The following is a 17,280-nucleotide window of genomic DNA, read 5'->3' on the forward strand; positions in this document are numbered from 1 at the left end:
CGGGGGGGGGAAGTACACATATGTAATACTTTAATCAATAAAGAAATTAAAAAACAAAGATCCCCTCAACATCATCACATCAGCCAAGTTCCCTTTTTCATTCCTAAGCACTCTGAAGATATCCTTGGTACATGAGTTACAAGTCAGCAATGCTTGGAGAGGCAGGTCTGTGGCTTTGCCTCACCAATCCCTACTCCACCCTGAACCCACAGCTTAGGGGCCACTTCCTCCTGTTTATTCCCCCAACGCAACTGACCAATCTTTAGACCAGGTTCTCCACCACACAGAATACACTGAGGCGAGCTGACCCCATCTGCTTCCCATTTGACTGAAAAACTCAACAGCTGCTCCAGCAAGAAGCTTCTTTGCCCAAAGAGCAGAGAATCCGTGTCTCCCCAAAGAAGATGCAAGTGGAGGAAAGTCAGCCTCTTCCCCTCATTCCTTAGACCAGTGATTCTCAATCAGGAGCGACCTTGTTCTCAGGGGACAGGTGGCAGTATCTGCAGACATTTTTGGTTGTCAAAACTGAGGGCGAAAGTGGATGCTGCTAAACATCCTACAATTGCACAGAACAGCTGCCACGACAAAGACCTACCCAGCCCCGAATGCTAACAGTGCCAAGATCGAGCAATACACCTGCCGTAGAGAGATGAGCTTTCCCCCGGGTTCCACAGCAGGAGGGAGAGAAGGAGAGACTGTAAGGAGAGTCAGGGCTGCTCGGGGTGAGTACCAGCTGCAATTAACCAGAAGGAACATCCTCGGACCACCCAGGGCAGTACTTACAACGCAGGAACACTTGGTGCACTTGTCTCCTTCGGGCTGAAAGTCCTCTCCTTCTTGGTACTGCACACCCTCAAACACACAGCCTGGAAAGCAAAGGAGAGTTTCGAATGAGGGCAGCAGCCTTTGTTCAATTTGACCCTATTTTTCTATCCATTGCTCATCCATCTCCCATCTCCACCTCGAAGAGCATCCTCTTTAATCAGAGGACAATATCACTTCGTAGTAAGAAAAAAGAAAGAGAGGAAGGGAGGGAGGGAAAAAAAGACCAAAAGAGTACAAAAGATTGACATGGGCCCCAAAATCTCAAGATGCTTGAAAGCACATCAGAGGTTGGGCCCAGGTCAGCCTGAGGGGGACAGTGCACAGTGGTGAGCCCTGCAGAGCCTGTGGAACTCACTGTGACCTCATTGACCACGGCCAGGGGAACCAACTCCAGAGGGACCAGAGGAGACAAACAGAAGAGTCCCAGTGAGAGAAATCAATAAGGAGCTAAACAGCAAATGACCTAAAGAGCTGCCACTCGGTGAGTAGCAGGAACTGCCCAGCCTCTACCAGGCCCTCCATACCCATGATTTTACTCCATCTTCACCAGTGAGCTACCAAGTAGGGACTTTTGTCACTGTCCCCATAAATGGGGAAGACGTGGCTCCGAGAGAAGAAGTAACTCACCCAGCTGGCCGGTGGCAGAGCTGGGGTTTAAACTCAGTTCTGACCCACCGGCCACACCGTACAAATAACCAGGCACCAAGACAAGAAGACACAAAGGTAGGTCAGGAGGTACCCACAGGTTTTCAGTCCCACCCTTTGTCCTGTTAAAGGGGTTGTGTTCCCCCACCAAGTCTGGATAAAAATAGGACCAGGAGCCCAGGAGGTGTCTCCCATTCAGAAAGATGCTCAGGACACTGTTATATTCGTAACAAATCTCACAAATGACCTAGAGCGTAGCTGGCCAGTAATCCCCTATCACCCAGGCCATGGGGGGACTGTCAGCTATTCCTCAGGACCCTGCTCAGGAGGCATTTGGCCAGAATAGCTGAGGTCACTCTCCACATAACAGACAGTGCTGGAGGCAGCAGTCTGCCGGCCAACACTCAGCAAAGGGGGTTCTTGCAAAACACAGCCTAATGCCCCTGGGAGTGAGTGTTCAAGGCCCGCCAACTGAACTCATCAACAGAACCCACCAAAGCCTTGAAGCAGCTGGTACCTTCCAAGAAGAAACAAGTATGACCCTCATCCACCTGGTGTGGCTGCTGGACCTGTTCACTTTAAAGCTGGATATAGAGCCCTTTGTTCACTGAAAGACGCGGAGACAAACACTACTGAGTCTGAAGCTGAATAACTGAGTGAAACTGCTTGTTGATGCCCGCGCCCAATCTTCCCCCACCTCCTTGCTGTTCCCATTGATTAGGGAAGACCTGGTGAACCCATGGCCCTCCCAGTGGCTGTAGCTCAGCCTGGCTCATAAAGGCAGGTACCCGGTCATCTCTTTACAAAGGACGCTGCCAACAAAGGGTCTTCCATTCTTTCATATGTTTGCACCACTGATTCTGTCAGACAGATTTCCAGATGATTAACCACAACAATCTACATTTGACAACTTCCATAGGGAATTTTAAATGAAAATTCACGCAAACTGTTCCCATCACAACTCGCCATCTTTTGAACAAAGGGTCGGGAGGAAAGGAAGGAGCAGACAACCAAGAATGCCCTGAAATGTGTCTCAGGAAGAAGCTGACCACAGACTGTGCATGTTTGTCATTATGTGGAAAAACCATCCCATGATCAATGACAGATGCCAGTCCTGAGTTAATGAAGGAGAATGTCCCACAGCTTCCCTTGAGGGTCCCTGTCTAGACTTAGCTGGGACCACCCTCCCAAGACAAAGGGTGACACATTCTGGATGTGGCCTCTGATTTGCATCCCGAAGGTTGGCCTTTGAAATTGAGAAAGGGGTGGGGGGGAGGGAACAAAGTTGATTCTTTTTTTTTTAATGTTTTTATTGATTTTCAGAGAGAGGCAGGGAGAGGGAAAGAGATAGAAACATCAATGATGAGAGAGAATCACTGATCTGTTGCCTCCTGCCCACTCCCTACTGGGGATTGAGCCCACAGCTCGGGTATGTGCCCCGACTGGGAATCGAACCATGACCTCCTGGTTCATAGATTGATGCTCAACCACTGAGCCAATCTTTAAAGTTAGCAACAGTTGATTCTTGACCCCATAGTGGAGGGCACAGAGTTTGCCCAGCTGTCAGGGCCTAGTGTGTGCCACTGGCATGCTAACTTAAAGATTTGCCTCCCAGGGCATCTGAAACCAAGGAGAACAGTTATCATGGTGTGTGGGAGGTGGGAGGTAGTACAATATGGTGGCCATGAAAGAGAGGAAGCCAGACCCTAACTCCACCTTTGGCCTTTTCTCACTCACAGGTCTTATTCCCATTGGGTCTCATTCCTTCCTCTATGAACTTTGGGCAGTACCTCACTGGTGGGTCAAGTGCATTCAATAGTGTGGTATGTACAATCATGGAGTTCACCCTTTCCTTCGGGGAACTCAACCAAAAACAAAATGGAAGAAGCAGTTGCTCAAATATGATAACTTCAATTGCTGAAATAAAGTCACTTTGTCACTCTGATGTTTGTACACTCACACTTTCAAAGGCAGCCAAAAAAATATGACTATCTCCTGACTGAAGAGGAATGTTATATGTGCTCAATGGATTCTGTATCAATAAAACAACAGTCTACTCAACATGATTGAATTCATATTTAAGAGCTATGACAATTTTAAAATCTATACAGCATTAAAAAAAAATTGCTCTGTTATCCATCTCAAGCTTGGAATTACCTGGGAGGGCTGGGTCCCACCCTCAGAGATTTTGATGAAATTGCTCTGTGATGCAGCCTACACATCAAGATTTATTTTTTAAAACTTCCTGGGTGATGTTAATGTGCAGCCTTGAAAACCAGTGATCTAACTTAATAAAGATCTTTTAGGCATTTATGAGTATGGCTACATGATACAAACCATATTTAGTGCACTCAGAAGAAAAAAGTGATTATGGAAAGAATTATCAACCAGTTTTTGGTCTTCATGCAAGCTCATCCAATAATACTCCACAGCAGTCCCACTGTGAAAAGGAAGATGGGCTCAGTAAAGACTGTGCAGGGCCCGGCTGGTGTTGCTCAGTGGTTGAGCATCGATCTATGAACCAGAAGGTCATGGTTCAATTCCCAACAGTGCACAAGCCTGGGTTGCAGGCTCGATGCCCAATAGGGGGCATGCAGGAGGCAGCTGATCAATAATTTTCTTTCATCATTGATGTTTCTCTCCCTCTCCCTTCCTCTCTCTCTGAAAATCAATAAAAACATATTTTTAAAAAATGAGAAAAAACTGTGCGGGGAACTTAGGAAGGTCAGAAGTAGTGGAGAGGGGCCTGTCCTTATGTCATTTGAAGATGAGAAAAGACCAGACCTCAGAAGGGACTCAGACAGCATGGAGGGGAACAGCCGGCGCCTGAGCAGGGAGCCTCATCTTTGCCGAGCGACCCACCCTGTGGCCTTAGCCATGACCCAGGAAAGTTTGCAGAACAGAAGGCTCTTTGGAGATTAACCTCAAAAGCAAGGAGTTGTGAGTATCACCTCCAATGAGGAAAACACTCTGTGAAAAACCCAAAATGCAGAACATCTGTCTAAGAGGATGGACCAGGGGCTTAAGGGCTCAGGAAAAAATCTCTCACCTCACAATCCCCGGGCTCAGACCTAGGGCGAGCAAAGGTGCAGGAGGCCTTGGTAATCCTGCTCGGAGAAGTGAGAGGAAGCCCTCCAGCCACTGAGAGGAAGGAGCCCCCCACCGTCAGCTGGGCTGCGGGGCCTCTGCAAAGACCTGGGCCCAACTTGCTGCACCAGGCGGACAGCGGAGGCCAGCACAAGCCGAGGCTGAATTCCCTCGGGGCCACAGCTCTCGGTTTTCAGCAAACATCTGGTTACCTCATCACCCAGGCAAGCTCTGGCCAAGGGACTGCAAACTGAAGCAGTAAAGACATTTCTGGTAGCGAGGCAAAGCCACAGCCTCTCCTTCCAAAATAAGCGTTACCTGCGGCCCGTGGAGTGGAAAGCAGGCCGCTGAGCCCCGCGCAGCCACATGCCAAGACCTACAGCACGTTGCATTCATCCCGGGCTCCCAGGGAGGCCGACCGGACATTTCTAGGCAAAGAAGTTTGCTCTCTAAACCCATTAGGTGCACAGATGTAAAGGGAGAAACAGTCCGGTCGGGAGAGGGGAACAGCAGGCATTCTGGACAGCGCTCAGAGGTTCCAGCAGTCACTGCAGCCTCCCCGCCCCGGGAGTTTACCTGGACACGTGGGGCAGCACATTCCCAGGTGCTTGGAGGGATTTCTACAGTGCACGACGCACCGCACCTCAGACTCGGTGACCACGCCTTCCTGAAAAACAGAACAGCAAGGTCAGCCCAGAATCCCCGCTGCAGACTCATTCACTTTTGGAAAGTAACCAAGGTAACTGGAGAGGAGTCCCAACACAAACGTGCAAAGCGAGAGTGGTGTCAGGTCCAGAGGTACGTGGCCCAGATGAGGTCAGATCTCCCTGGCTCAGCCCACGGAGGCTAGTTCCTCACCCTAATCTTACTCTTTCTCTTTGGTCCTATTTTCTTTCTTTCTTTTAAATCTAATGTTTAAGCCTGACCAGCATAGCTCAGTGGTTGAGCATGGCCCCAGGAACCAGGAGGTCATGGTTCAATTCCCAATCAGAGCATATGCATGGGTTGTGGGCTTGGTCCCCAGTAGGGGGTATGCAGGAGGCAGCCGATCAATGATTTTCCCTTATCACTGATGTTTCTATCTCTCTGTCCTTCTGCCTTCCTCTCTAAAATCAATAAAAATAATTTTTTAAATAAATAAATCTAGTGTTTAAGACCCTGATGTCAGTTAGTAGCCTGCAGTGCCTTGCTGTTCATTCACAATTGTTTTTAAGTTTTCAACACTTACTGTATTTTCTATCACTGTCATTATACTGTAAGCCATTAATTTTGAGGCAAAGAGTATGGACAATAATATCCCAGACGGGCACCTGGAGACCTAAATCCTAAAACCTTCTAGAAATACCTAGACCAGCTCCGCAATTTAGACATTCCACTCTGCCTCCTTGAGAGACTGGCTCGCCAACATCCACTGAAGAGATTAGATAAAACGATTTTTAAGTTCAGAATACCTATGTCAAAAGAGAGACTTCAGGTCTTAATAGCAAAATCAAGTGACTCATTTGTAAACTGATCCTGGGATTCTAGTATTTTAACGTCAACTGAAACATTACTTAAATTAATTTTTAGAGTTGGCTTTTGAAGAATGTTCACCATATTCTCTACCTATTTTATACATGGATTTGTGTATGTGTGTTTGCTGACTGTTTAGTCTTATTTTGAGGGGAGGTGTAGCACAGGCTAAAAATAAAGTAACCATCTAATAAATAGATGCTTTTCTTCATCGTGTCCGCCACCAGTGCATCTCAATCCTACAAGGAAGGGTTCTTTCCTACATGTCCTCATATCTGTCAGGCCTGAGGTGTCCACCACCAGTGGAGTTTATTGTGATCTGTATCACAGTGGGAAAGAACAAAACAGCTGCCAAATTTCTGTAAGAGACATCAAAAAAGGATCTGTGCTTTAGTTATATAACTGAAGCAATGCAAAGAGCTACAGCTCAACATCCATTTCCCTTTATTATCTGCAATCCAGATGGAGAATTCAGGTTTGCATGAATTTCCTGTCTCATCTTCAGAGCATCCTCTGCCAGTAAAAAAACGAGAAGCAGAAAATCAAGGTGAATTTTTCACCATCAGAACTCCTTTGGTAGGAGGGTCTAAGTCTAAGAAATAAGCTCGAATTCAAGGCAAATGCAAATAAACCAGATCATCAGCCCAGCTGTTATCTGTCTGGTACCTAGTTGGACCCCAGACACGCAGGCTCTGCCTGAAGTGATTTTAACGCCAAGCTCCTCACTGCTTACCACCACCCGGTGAGACAGTACCAGCCTCATTTTGCGGGGGATGAAAGTGGGGTCCAGGGAGGCCAGATAGCAAGTGCCATGAGTGGCAGGCCCATAGGTTCCTTGCTACACTGCACTCTCTCCTCTGTTACTGAACCTGTGGGCATGTAATAAGAACATGAATAGGTAAAATTCAGATTTCAGTAAACTAAATGTAAATATAATTTTTACAAATATACTTTTATTGATTTCAGAGAGAGGAAGGCAGAGAGATAGAGAGATAGACACATCTATGATGAGAAAGCATCATTGATCAGCTGCCTCCTGCACACTTCCCACTGGGGATTGAGTCCACACCCCGGGCATGTGCCCCGATCAGGAATCAAATGGGTGACCTCCTGGTTCATGGGTTGATGCTCAACCACTGAGCCACACTGGCCAGGCTAACTGTAAATGTTTGAGAGAAGATCAGAGAGAGTCCGGGCCAGTGTGGCTCAGTTGGTTGGGCGTCATCCTGTGCACTGAAAGGTCAGGCACATACCCAGTTTGTGGGCTTGATCCCTGGTTGGGGATGCATACAGGAGGCCATGATCTACCTCACATCAATGTTTCTCTCTCTCTCCACCCACTTTCCCTTTCTCTCTCTAAAATCAAAAACATATTTTTAAGAAAAAGATCAGAGAAAAATATACATTATTATACTAACCTTCCTCCTTTAAACGCAAAAGCATATGCTTGGACAGTGAAATGGGGCGGGGTAGAATGATTTAACAGCACCTTCTCTACAGAGGAGACTTTTAAAATTATGTCCAAATCCAATGAGCATTGTTTAAAGAGCATTTCTCAAGGGGTAAAAAAAAGAAGTTTGAACATTGAGATTCTGCATTTGTCCTTTTGTTTATCTCGCTGTGTTTCAGACCTGTCACCATCAGAGCCACATGGGGTCAGCGTTCTTTCCGAGTTCCGCAAGCACCAGCCACAGTGGACTCCTCAGGAGCGGACCTGGTGGTTCTTAAATGAGTTGGGTTGAAATCATGGAGGTTGCAGTGTACTAATTGCTTTGACTGAATATAGTGCACAGCTTGGCTCCAATTCAAAATGTGTCTGAATCAAAGGAGGAAAACATTACCTCTAACAGTACCTCTTTCTGCTCACAGGAATTTGGGTTTTGCTTAAAGCTGGCTCACAGGAAGTCATGAATTCTCCCCAAGGACGTATGCATCTTCCAGGAGTTTTTTCAGGCACAATGTAACAATGGTGAACAATTTCGCTGTGTGTTTCTAGAAGCAAATCCTATGCAATATCTATCCTGTACTGTCTTGGTTCGGTGAATGCCACAATAAATATGTACAAGAACACAGCTGGGTTTTGTTGTTGTCTGTTGTTGTTTTGTGCTGTGCTGTCTGAAAGGAACTTCTGAGGAGGACTCTACAGATTCCCCTTCATGGGAGGGTAAGATCGCTGGACCGTACCTGGCACTGGCGCAGGACACAGGGCTCCGCAGGACTCTGCCACTTGAAGGAGCTGTTATAGGTGTTTCCTTCATAGGTGCAACCTAGACCGGAAACGGAAGCAGGAAGACAGGCCAACGATGAATATGGGTTTTTTCCCTTTATCTTTGAAGCAAAAGAAGTCATGTCATCTCAGCCGGGACTGGTGATCACAGGACCCATCAAATTGCTTTGCTATTCTCCCCAAAACACAACTAAGCTTTTAAAAATATCCACTTGGCTTTCACTTGCATTAATTCTTTGACTACTGAGAAGATTAACTGCACAGACTATATTTTCACATGAAAAAGCATGGATTGATGAGCCCTCTTGGCCAAAATGCATAACCTTGTGCGTGACTTTATTTATGCCACATGAAATATGAGGAGGACCGAGGCTAAAACAACACGGTGAAAGGGATCTTATATAAGATTCAGTGGACTCAAAATTGCTGAAGGTCAAGAGGGAAGGTTAAAACATGGTAGGAGCTAAAAGCAGAAAATTAAAATATAGGAAATAATTGCAAAATTCCATTTCCATCTGAGTCTCCTGACAAGCTATGATCTTCACCAGCTGACACCCCCCAAGTCTTGCCTCCCAGCCCTTAGAGCTATGATTTCATATTTCACTTTTATTTATTTCAGGTTGTAAACTAGATTAAGGAAATCTGAAACGGTCAATGTATAGATGATCACATGTTAATTCACTAGCCAAACAGAAGTCAGGCTCACTCATGGAAACAAGCAGAAGCCAAAGGCCAGAGATCCTCAAAAGAGGCCCCTAGCCAGTTAAGTCCCTGTAGAAAGAGCCAAAGAAATAATGATGCAAAGCTCACAGCCTAGATCTTGATTTCATTTGTCTAAATAACACCCTCCTTCCTGTGTGTGACACTTTGTGGGAAGAAGCACCACATATTAGATTATTAGGAGCCCACCGGGCAAAGGGATTTATCAGTGAGAATCCGAGTGCTTAGCCCAAAGAGTGCAGAGGCAGGACACACACATGGGATAATGTAGCACTAAAAGGACCCGCCTCTTGGTACCAATGATTGACGTCTGCCAAGCCAATCACATCAGTTCATATCAGTTTTCCTTGTCTAGGATACAGGGAGGAGATTCACCTCCTTCCCTGAATTCTGCTGTGGTAACAACAATAAACCCTTCTTACTACATACAAACAGAATGATAAAGGGCTTCAGAACATTTCGATAGACATTTTCATGGGCTTGGAACCATGCTCTGAATTCCCAGAGGATTATGAATGATTGAAAAGAGCTCAGTAATGCTCTCCTCTCTAGTTTCTACAAATCAAATTACGAAAGTACACAGCTGATTGAAAACATATTAGGGAAATGCTTTCACTATATATTTTTTAATTTCCTTTGCATGAAGTGTTACAGCGATAAAACGTTCAACCACCGGAACCCCTAGCACACTACAAATGCGTACGCCAAACCAAGAAATAATACAGTGAATTTTCAACAATGAAAACCAATATAAAACAATTTGGGCGAGCATAAATCTTCCTGCACTCACGCACTCACAACAGACGCGCCCTGTGCATGTCTGATCCGCTAAGGCAGACTCGCGCGGATAATAAATAACTTGTTCTGAGAGAGGGAGGCGGGGAAATCAGGGGCCAAATCTAATTCGTGTTCAGTCCAAGTAAATATGAGATGCCTGCCAAGTCCGCCCATGGGGTTTCCAAATATGTTATATATTTTCATCCTCCGGATTAAAAAAAAACACACACAAAAAGCTGAAAGAAAGGGTGATTTTATGCCGCTAATAGGGCAGGCAAAGCTCTTGCCTTTTGACTGTGGAGGAGGAAGTACTTACAAAACCCACACAGACCAAGAAGGGACTGCTGGCCAAGAGGCTGCTCAGCAAGGCCAGCTCATGTGCACGGGCTCCCAGGAGGGGAAAGGCCTCTCTGAATCATCCCGCTCTATGTGGGATAAAAGCTATTGGAACAAGTGGTCCTCGGTGCAGGGAATCCAGCAAGGTTTTCTGCTTCAAGTAACTGTCGATTGGAAGTTTGGCTCCTCTCCCCTATTTCAACATGCAAAGACCAAGGTCAAGTTGTAAACTGCTCTACTGCTTAACTGCCCTTGTTTGCCTGTCAGCCTACCACACCTGACTCCACAGAATAGATTTTCCCAAATGTGGGAGGAGTCTGAGTGACAGAACGGACTCAAAAACACCTGTGATAATCTCTTTAGTGAATACCATGCACATCCGTACCTTTTCCTTCTTCTCCTAACCTCACCAGCATCGGCTAGTTATGGAGACTCCAGTATACCAAGCATGATGGTAGATTCCCTACCTAAGGAATTCTAGGGAATAAAATACTGAAAGAAAGGCTATGCCCACTGCTCTCTGGTTCATAGTCTAAAATAAACATGTTATCCTAAGCCAAACACTAACACGAGCTATGTGAAGACACATGTACATGCAATCAAAAAGAACCTTGGGTTTACTCTAGAATTAATTCTTATTCTCTGTAAGGCAACTTTTTTTATAATAAATTCTATTAGCCACCAACTTTATGCTGCTAATACAGCAGACAGGCATTATCTTGCCTTTGTTTTTATTTTCACCAGAGGAGTAATATACTACATATCTCCTACTGGCCACAGTAGATGAGCAGACAAAGAAAAGGTTCCATTATACCTTAAGCACACTCGACAGTGCTCCTCAAACTACCTCTGGTGAAAGGCCAATTTGTTTTGTTTTGTTCTCCCAATCAAACGTGGACTAAAACTTCCATAAACTATAATCAAAATGAATTACTAGAAAATTTAAATTTAAAAGACTCGGACAAAATATTAGCCTAATGCTTTATCATTAAATATAACACCCATAGAATTACACACTTGAATTATAAAAATAAAAAAAATTCTAATTGTTTACTCTCCATTCCTGCACTTACCTAACTGTAGACCAGTCGTGATCTATGGATCATCAGTGGCCGACAAAGCACATTTTGGGGTGCACTATACTGGGGGATGTGTTGTGGGGTCAGGACCAACCCAAAGAAATAATCAAAATATTTCAACCTTAGATAGTTAGAACTAGAAGCCAACTTATTGATAATATAGATTATCTCCTTCACTTTACAGGTGAGAAGATATGCACAGGAAAATCAGAGTAGCTTACTCAAAGTAAGAAGGCATTTCGTGTGAAATTAACACTGGAATCCAAGTCCTGTGCGAAATCGACATGTACACACCCAGGTCTAAACTGGCAGTATTATTTGGGCACTTCCGAATTCATAATACCTTTTGCACTGAGGAGTTAAAGGCCCAGGAGAAAAGCCAATTCTATCCTTATAAAATTAAATGAGCAGATCCAAGAACTAAATGAAAGACTGGGTAAGTGGGGTAAGCAAATGAATGGTTAGGCAACCAGTAAAGTAGCGTTTCCTTTCTCTTTAAATATTTTTAAATAAACTTTCGACAAAAGAATTTATAAACATTCATTAGTTTTCGTCTGGCAATAAAAAAAAAAAAAAAAGCAGTGCCGAGTCCACAAGCTTCAATAAAACCATTGCAGCAGGAGGAAGTGGTTATTTTCTGATAAAATCACTAGACTTCATTTGAACCCATCGTCCTCAATCTGGGCAATTTTGCCTTCCCCCATTCCCCACCCAGGGTACTCTGAGTAATGGTAGGAGATACATTCAGTTGTCACAAATGGAGGAGCAAGGTGCTACAAACACCTAGTGGGTAGAGGCCAGAAATGCTGCTGACCATCCTATGATGCACAACAAAGAAGCAACCAGTTCAAACTGTCAACTATGCCAAGGCTGAGAAACCCTGATCTAAACCATCACACATCACCCCAAGTGGTTCTTCTTTACAAAACTGAAATAACACAAAAACAAGACGAAGCCAGCTACACTTTTCTTCTGTGTGTATATTGCCTTTTTTGCTTGTTTAATATTTTCAGGGTGGAGAAGAATTGCAGAGCTTTTTTTTGGTAAACACACATACTCTTAGAGAGAAACTTGGCATAGTCAATGAGTCAACTCAGAAAACATGTGGCAAGGGAAACAGGAAGAACACAAATAAATTGAGTCCACAATTAAGCAATCAAATACATTTTTCCTATTAGTGGTGGCCTTTTTCAATGGCCACAGTATCCCAAGGGAGAGAGAATACCACACATTTTCATCACTCTGTTGTTAAAATAACTGTTAAATATCATCAGGACTAGAAAAAAGAAACAGCAATGGCCTTATAACAGCCTTCATCCCACCTGGTTTCACCCTTCTAATCTCAATCTGTCCATTTCTCAAGTTCACATCAGCCCACGAGCAGAGAACTTGATCTTCCCGCTACCAATAAGTCAAGCCCATGCCATGGCCCCAACTTACTTTATAAGCCCCATCCCCTTCACACCTGGAACTCCATCTAGGTCCCTGGGATTATACACCTTTCCTTGATCATAATGAACTTGAATGCTTCTTAAAACAGGTTAAGTTCTTCAACCAAGGTTATCTGGCTTCCACCATCCCACTGACATCCCACTGAAGGGCCAAAACCAAGGACACCCAGTCTTTACCTTTTAGGTCCTCTCTGTGGCCATCTGACCACGCTTTTCTGCTTCTCCTACACCCCACACGCCTTCTAGATGCTCTCCTCCAATTATCCTCACTCCCTCCACACCTGCCTCCACTAAGCCTCTGGTTATTTCTCACCTGGACCATCACAGAGGCTCACTGACTGTTTCTCAAAGAAACAGGGCTTTCTCAAGCATCCTCCTGCACAGCTACAAGTGTGGGCTCTTTCAAATCCCCGTCTTACTATCTCATTCGCACAGCTGAACTCTAACAGTGACTGGTTCACAGCCTGGCTGAGGTGTAGGCTGGTACCCACAACCTTCCTTCTCCAGACCAACTGGATCCGAGTCTCTGGAGGTAGGAAGTGGAGCCTTTACAAGTCAAACTTCGTCTGGCTGTACCATATAGAGCTCTTGGGCCTGGCCTGTGCTCACTGCTTCATTCTCTTACCTGCTGTTCCCAAACTCCCTCCATGCAGGCATGCCACACTTAGAATCCGCCCACCCCACCAATATGGCCAGAAGGTCTCATCCCAATGTTTTGCAAACATTGGTTCCTGCTTGAAAAACCCAGATCTTACCCATTCCCTTCATCTCCATCATCCCCACAGTGACACACACCCAGGTCACCCAGGTTCTCCTTGACTTAACTTACTCCTCCTTCAAGATTAATCTCACCGTCACCGCCTCTGGGAAGCCATCCCCACTCGGGGCATGCCCCCTTCTCCATGCACATGTGGCCTCTGAAATATCCATGTCCAAATCCTTTACAGTACTTTGTGTGTAGCTGGTGCTTCATCACTGTTTGCTTTCACTGGTAATGAACAGTAAGTTCCAACATAGAGCCATTCCCAGAAAACACGGCGGCAAACACAGGAAGCATGACATTCCCTGGATCTCCTGTCTTCTCCTCTTGGCAGGTGGACAGTCAGTTCACTATTCCACCCCCAGAAACAGCCAGCTTTCCTAGATCTGTGTCTCCTAACCGGCTCCTTCCTCCTCTGCGGCCCAGGCAGGCTATGATGGAACACAATCTGGAAAGCCCTTGAGCATCCCACCATCTACCAAACCTTTGCAATGACAAGTGTATCAACACTTTCCGGCCCCTCTTCCCACGCTCTTCAAGACTCACCTCCAGCTGATTTTCAGAAGGTGTCTTTTTCTTTCCAAAATCCACTTCTGTCCCCCAAATTACTAGTTTATTCTTGTCCGTTGGGGGCAGAGTTAGCATGCAAACTACCACAGTTACTTAAATTAAACCGAACTTGGGGTCTTTGAAGTCAGTTCATGCCGCATGGAGCAGGGTGGCAGAGCAGGCGGGTCTGCCAGGCTTTGGGGCTTCCGGGCCACCTGATCCGGCAGCCAGCCCTGGACTTGGTCAATGAGCCCCAATTCCCCCAGGCCCATACAATTTGTGTAATGAACCACTTTCAGACGCTGTTCTCCAGAAACATGTAGAAGTAGAGTCAGGAGGGATAAACATAAAATCGGACCAGCCATTCTAGGGCTTAAATGGTGTCCTTAGGAGTTCATTGAAAACAGGCTGTTACTACTCTTCCAGGCCCTACCTACCGGGGATCCTGCAGGCAATGCTGCTTATTTGGGGCTAATGGAGATTTTATAGCCAAACCATTTCCTCATCCCAAGAGAAAGAATCAGACCCATGAACCGAGTTCTTAAAGAGGAGCCTTCTGGCCACAACATTCGTTTTCATAGCTTCTTTGTTTTGTTTTCCAATTAGGATTTAAATATATGATTGAAATGAAATCATCAGCAATAGGAAGATAAATGATCGAAAGCTCTACTTAATTTTGATGGCTTTAGAAATAAAACCCCGAATATACAGAAATATCATATGAGTACAGATGGCGTGCAAGTTCAGCTCATTTCACCAATAAAAAGGAACGCAAAATCTCCATGTGACTGCCTTGGATATCTATGTGTTTATTGGAGTCTATAAAGTGATGGAATTGTGTGGCTTATAGAACCAGCCTCTGAACTGCCTAGGATTATGACATACACACTATCTGGCACACATCAAGGTAGTAACACAGATTCTATGAGCCAAAACTAACTCAGTATTCTATTTGGTGTAATATCTTTTCTAACTTTTAAAATTTTTAATACAATGAAGGAAATATGCAATATGTTAAGGAAAAAAAATACTTGCAACCACTTTTTTATATGAGCACATGGTCCATCATTCCTGCATTTGCTCGGTTCTTTCAGAATCACCCCTCAATGTGGGAGTGCGTCCACCCCCGGCTGAGTCAGCATTGCAGCCGCTATTCCACCCTCAGTGCCCCACCTTCAGAGAGCCCACGCCCACTGCTTCTGTGGGCAGAGGAGAAAGAGGGAAGCTGAGCTCACGCTGAGCAACAGTGGGGAAGGGAGGAAACATGGGAGAGACCGTCCTGTGAGGTCACCAGGCTGGTTTTCTGATGTGGGCAGGAGATGGTCACCGAGGTGATTGCCAAGGATGAGTTCCAAAAACCACTTTCATAAACGTTAGTTCCATCATCCTCCAACAGGAGAAACGAAAAGAAGAGAGAAAATTAAAATCATTGCATAATTATTATAGGTGAGGCATCAGACTTGGAGTTTTCACATTTTATCCAAAAAAATGCATTCTAGGCAGAGAACATTTTACCCCTAGTTTTCAAAACGAGGAAACCAGGATCCACAAAAGCTACATCACTCTGTGCAGGTCACACAGACACTCTTTATCTTGCTCTGAAATCCACGTCCCGCTCATTAGCTGTGTCCTGCCAGGGGCCTGGGAGAAGCTCAGAGAGGGGGAGTCTCAGGAATAAAGATGATTCCCTGGGGAAGACGGCCCCTGCCTTTCAGGGATGCTTTACCATCATGTTCCATGGTGTCTGAAGGCCAATATGATAAATTAAAATGCAGGCCCTGTAGCCGACGAGGCAGAACCTGGTTTTGAGGATTTATGTTTAAACTGTTCTAAACGCCTGAACCTTTGGCTCCCAATCACGCTGGGCCTCAGGCTTCTGACGCTATAAAGTCACAAACAATAAGAGATCACCAGATTAAATTCAGACACCGCAGGTGGATTCATGCCTTTTTCAGATAGGCACATGTTTCACAGCTCAGGGTGCATGGTAGCAGCTTAAGAAAATAAAGTCTCCCCACTTCATTCTTGTTTTACAAAATTATTTTAGCTATTGTAGGTCCTTTGCTTTTTTATAGAAATGTTAGAATAGCCAAGACCGGTTTGGCTCAGTGGATGGAGCGTCGGCCTGCGGACTGAGGGGTCCCAGGTTCGATTCCGGTCAAGGGCATGTACTTGGGTTGCGGGCGTGTCCCCAGTGGGAGTGGTGCAGGAGGCAGCTGATCGATGTTTCTAACTCTCTATCTCTCTCCCTTCCTCTCTGTAAAAAATCAATAAAAAATATATTTGAAAAAAAAAAAAGAAATGTTAGAATAAACTTGCTTATGTGTACAAAATACCCATGCTGGGCATATCCCTTTTCATACCATTTCTTAGGTTATGGATGTGAGAAAGTCAGGCTTGATGTACACACCGTCCAGGATCCCATAGACACAGATAATAGTGTGGTGAAGGCCTGGGGTGCATCAGGGGCTGGGAGGAGAGGTATGGGGGGGATGGGAGGACATCTGTAATACTGCCAACAATAAAAAATTGTAAATTAAAAATTTTAAAAAAATAGTTGATAATTTAAAAAACACAAAACACCGGACAATCTGAGTTATGCTGCTAAAAGCCCCGATTTTTAGTGTGTTCCAGTTTCCAAGGTGTAAATACTCCCACCATTGTCATTTTGAGCTACCAACACACCACTGTACCCAGAACTATTTATTAACATCAGAGGCTATTGGGTCTGTGAAACCTTTTCTCTGCCTACAACAGACCAGGAACATTTGGCTAGAGTTTAGGGTATTTTATGGGCATCAGAGGTCAAGCTGTTTATTCTATATTAGAGGCCTGGTGCACAGATTCGTGCACATTGAAAGGAAATTAATTATTAATATCACTATTTGCCCTGTCTCTATAACAAAAGTGTCAACCAAAGTCACAATCAACAATGAAACACACGAGAGAACCAAGATGGCGGCATAGGTTAACGCCGGAGTTTGCTGCCTCGAACAACCACTTCAAAAATACAACTAAAAGACGGAATGGACATCACCCAGAACCACAGGAAGGCTGGCTGAGGAGAGATTCTACAACTAGAAGTAAAGAGAAATCCATACCGAGACTCAGAGGAGGCGCAGTGCGGAGGTGAAATACTAAGGTGTGGAGTGCATGTGGAGCGGGCCGGCGGCGGAGGGTGCGGTTGTTGTCTTCAATCGGGAGGGAGTTTCAGACTCTGAGCTCCAGATCCGGGCGAGTCTCTAGGGACCCAGACTCAAACGGGAGAAGCGGGAAGGCAGCTTTCTCTCCGAGGTTTGCAGCGGTTGCAGA

At 45.2% G+C, this 17,280-nt stretch overlaps 1 protein-coding gene across 2 annotated transcripts in view; it reads right to left on the reverse strand.

Moving 5' to 3' along the window:
* The window catches only part of BMPER (BMP binding endothelial regulator), a 205,435-nt gene that overhangs the window by 144,609 nt on the left and 43,546 nt on the right, over positions 1-17,280 (reverse strand). For both annotated transcript variants that reach the window (XM_014541094.1, XM_005868076.2), the window contains exons 4-6: positions 8,254-8,336; positions 5,134-5,224; positions 784-866 (exon numbers count right to left, since the gene is read on the reverse strand). In XM_014541094.1, coding sequence (XP_014396580.1) covers positions 784-866; positions 5,134-5,224; positions 8,254-8,336 — 257 coding nt within the window. The remainder of the gene's footprint in view (positions 1-783; positions 867-5,133; positions 5,225-8,253; positions 8,337-17,280) is intronic.

This window comes from Myotis brandtii, unplaced genomic scaffold (assembly GCF_000412655.1).
Source record: "Myotis brandtii unplaced genomic scaffold, ASM41265v1 scaffold260, whole genome shotgun sequence".
Lineage (NCBI taxonomy): Eukaryota > Metazoa > Chordata > Mammalia > Chiroptera > Vespertilionidae > Myotis > Myotis brandtii.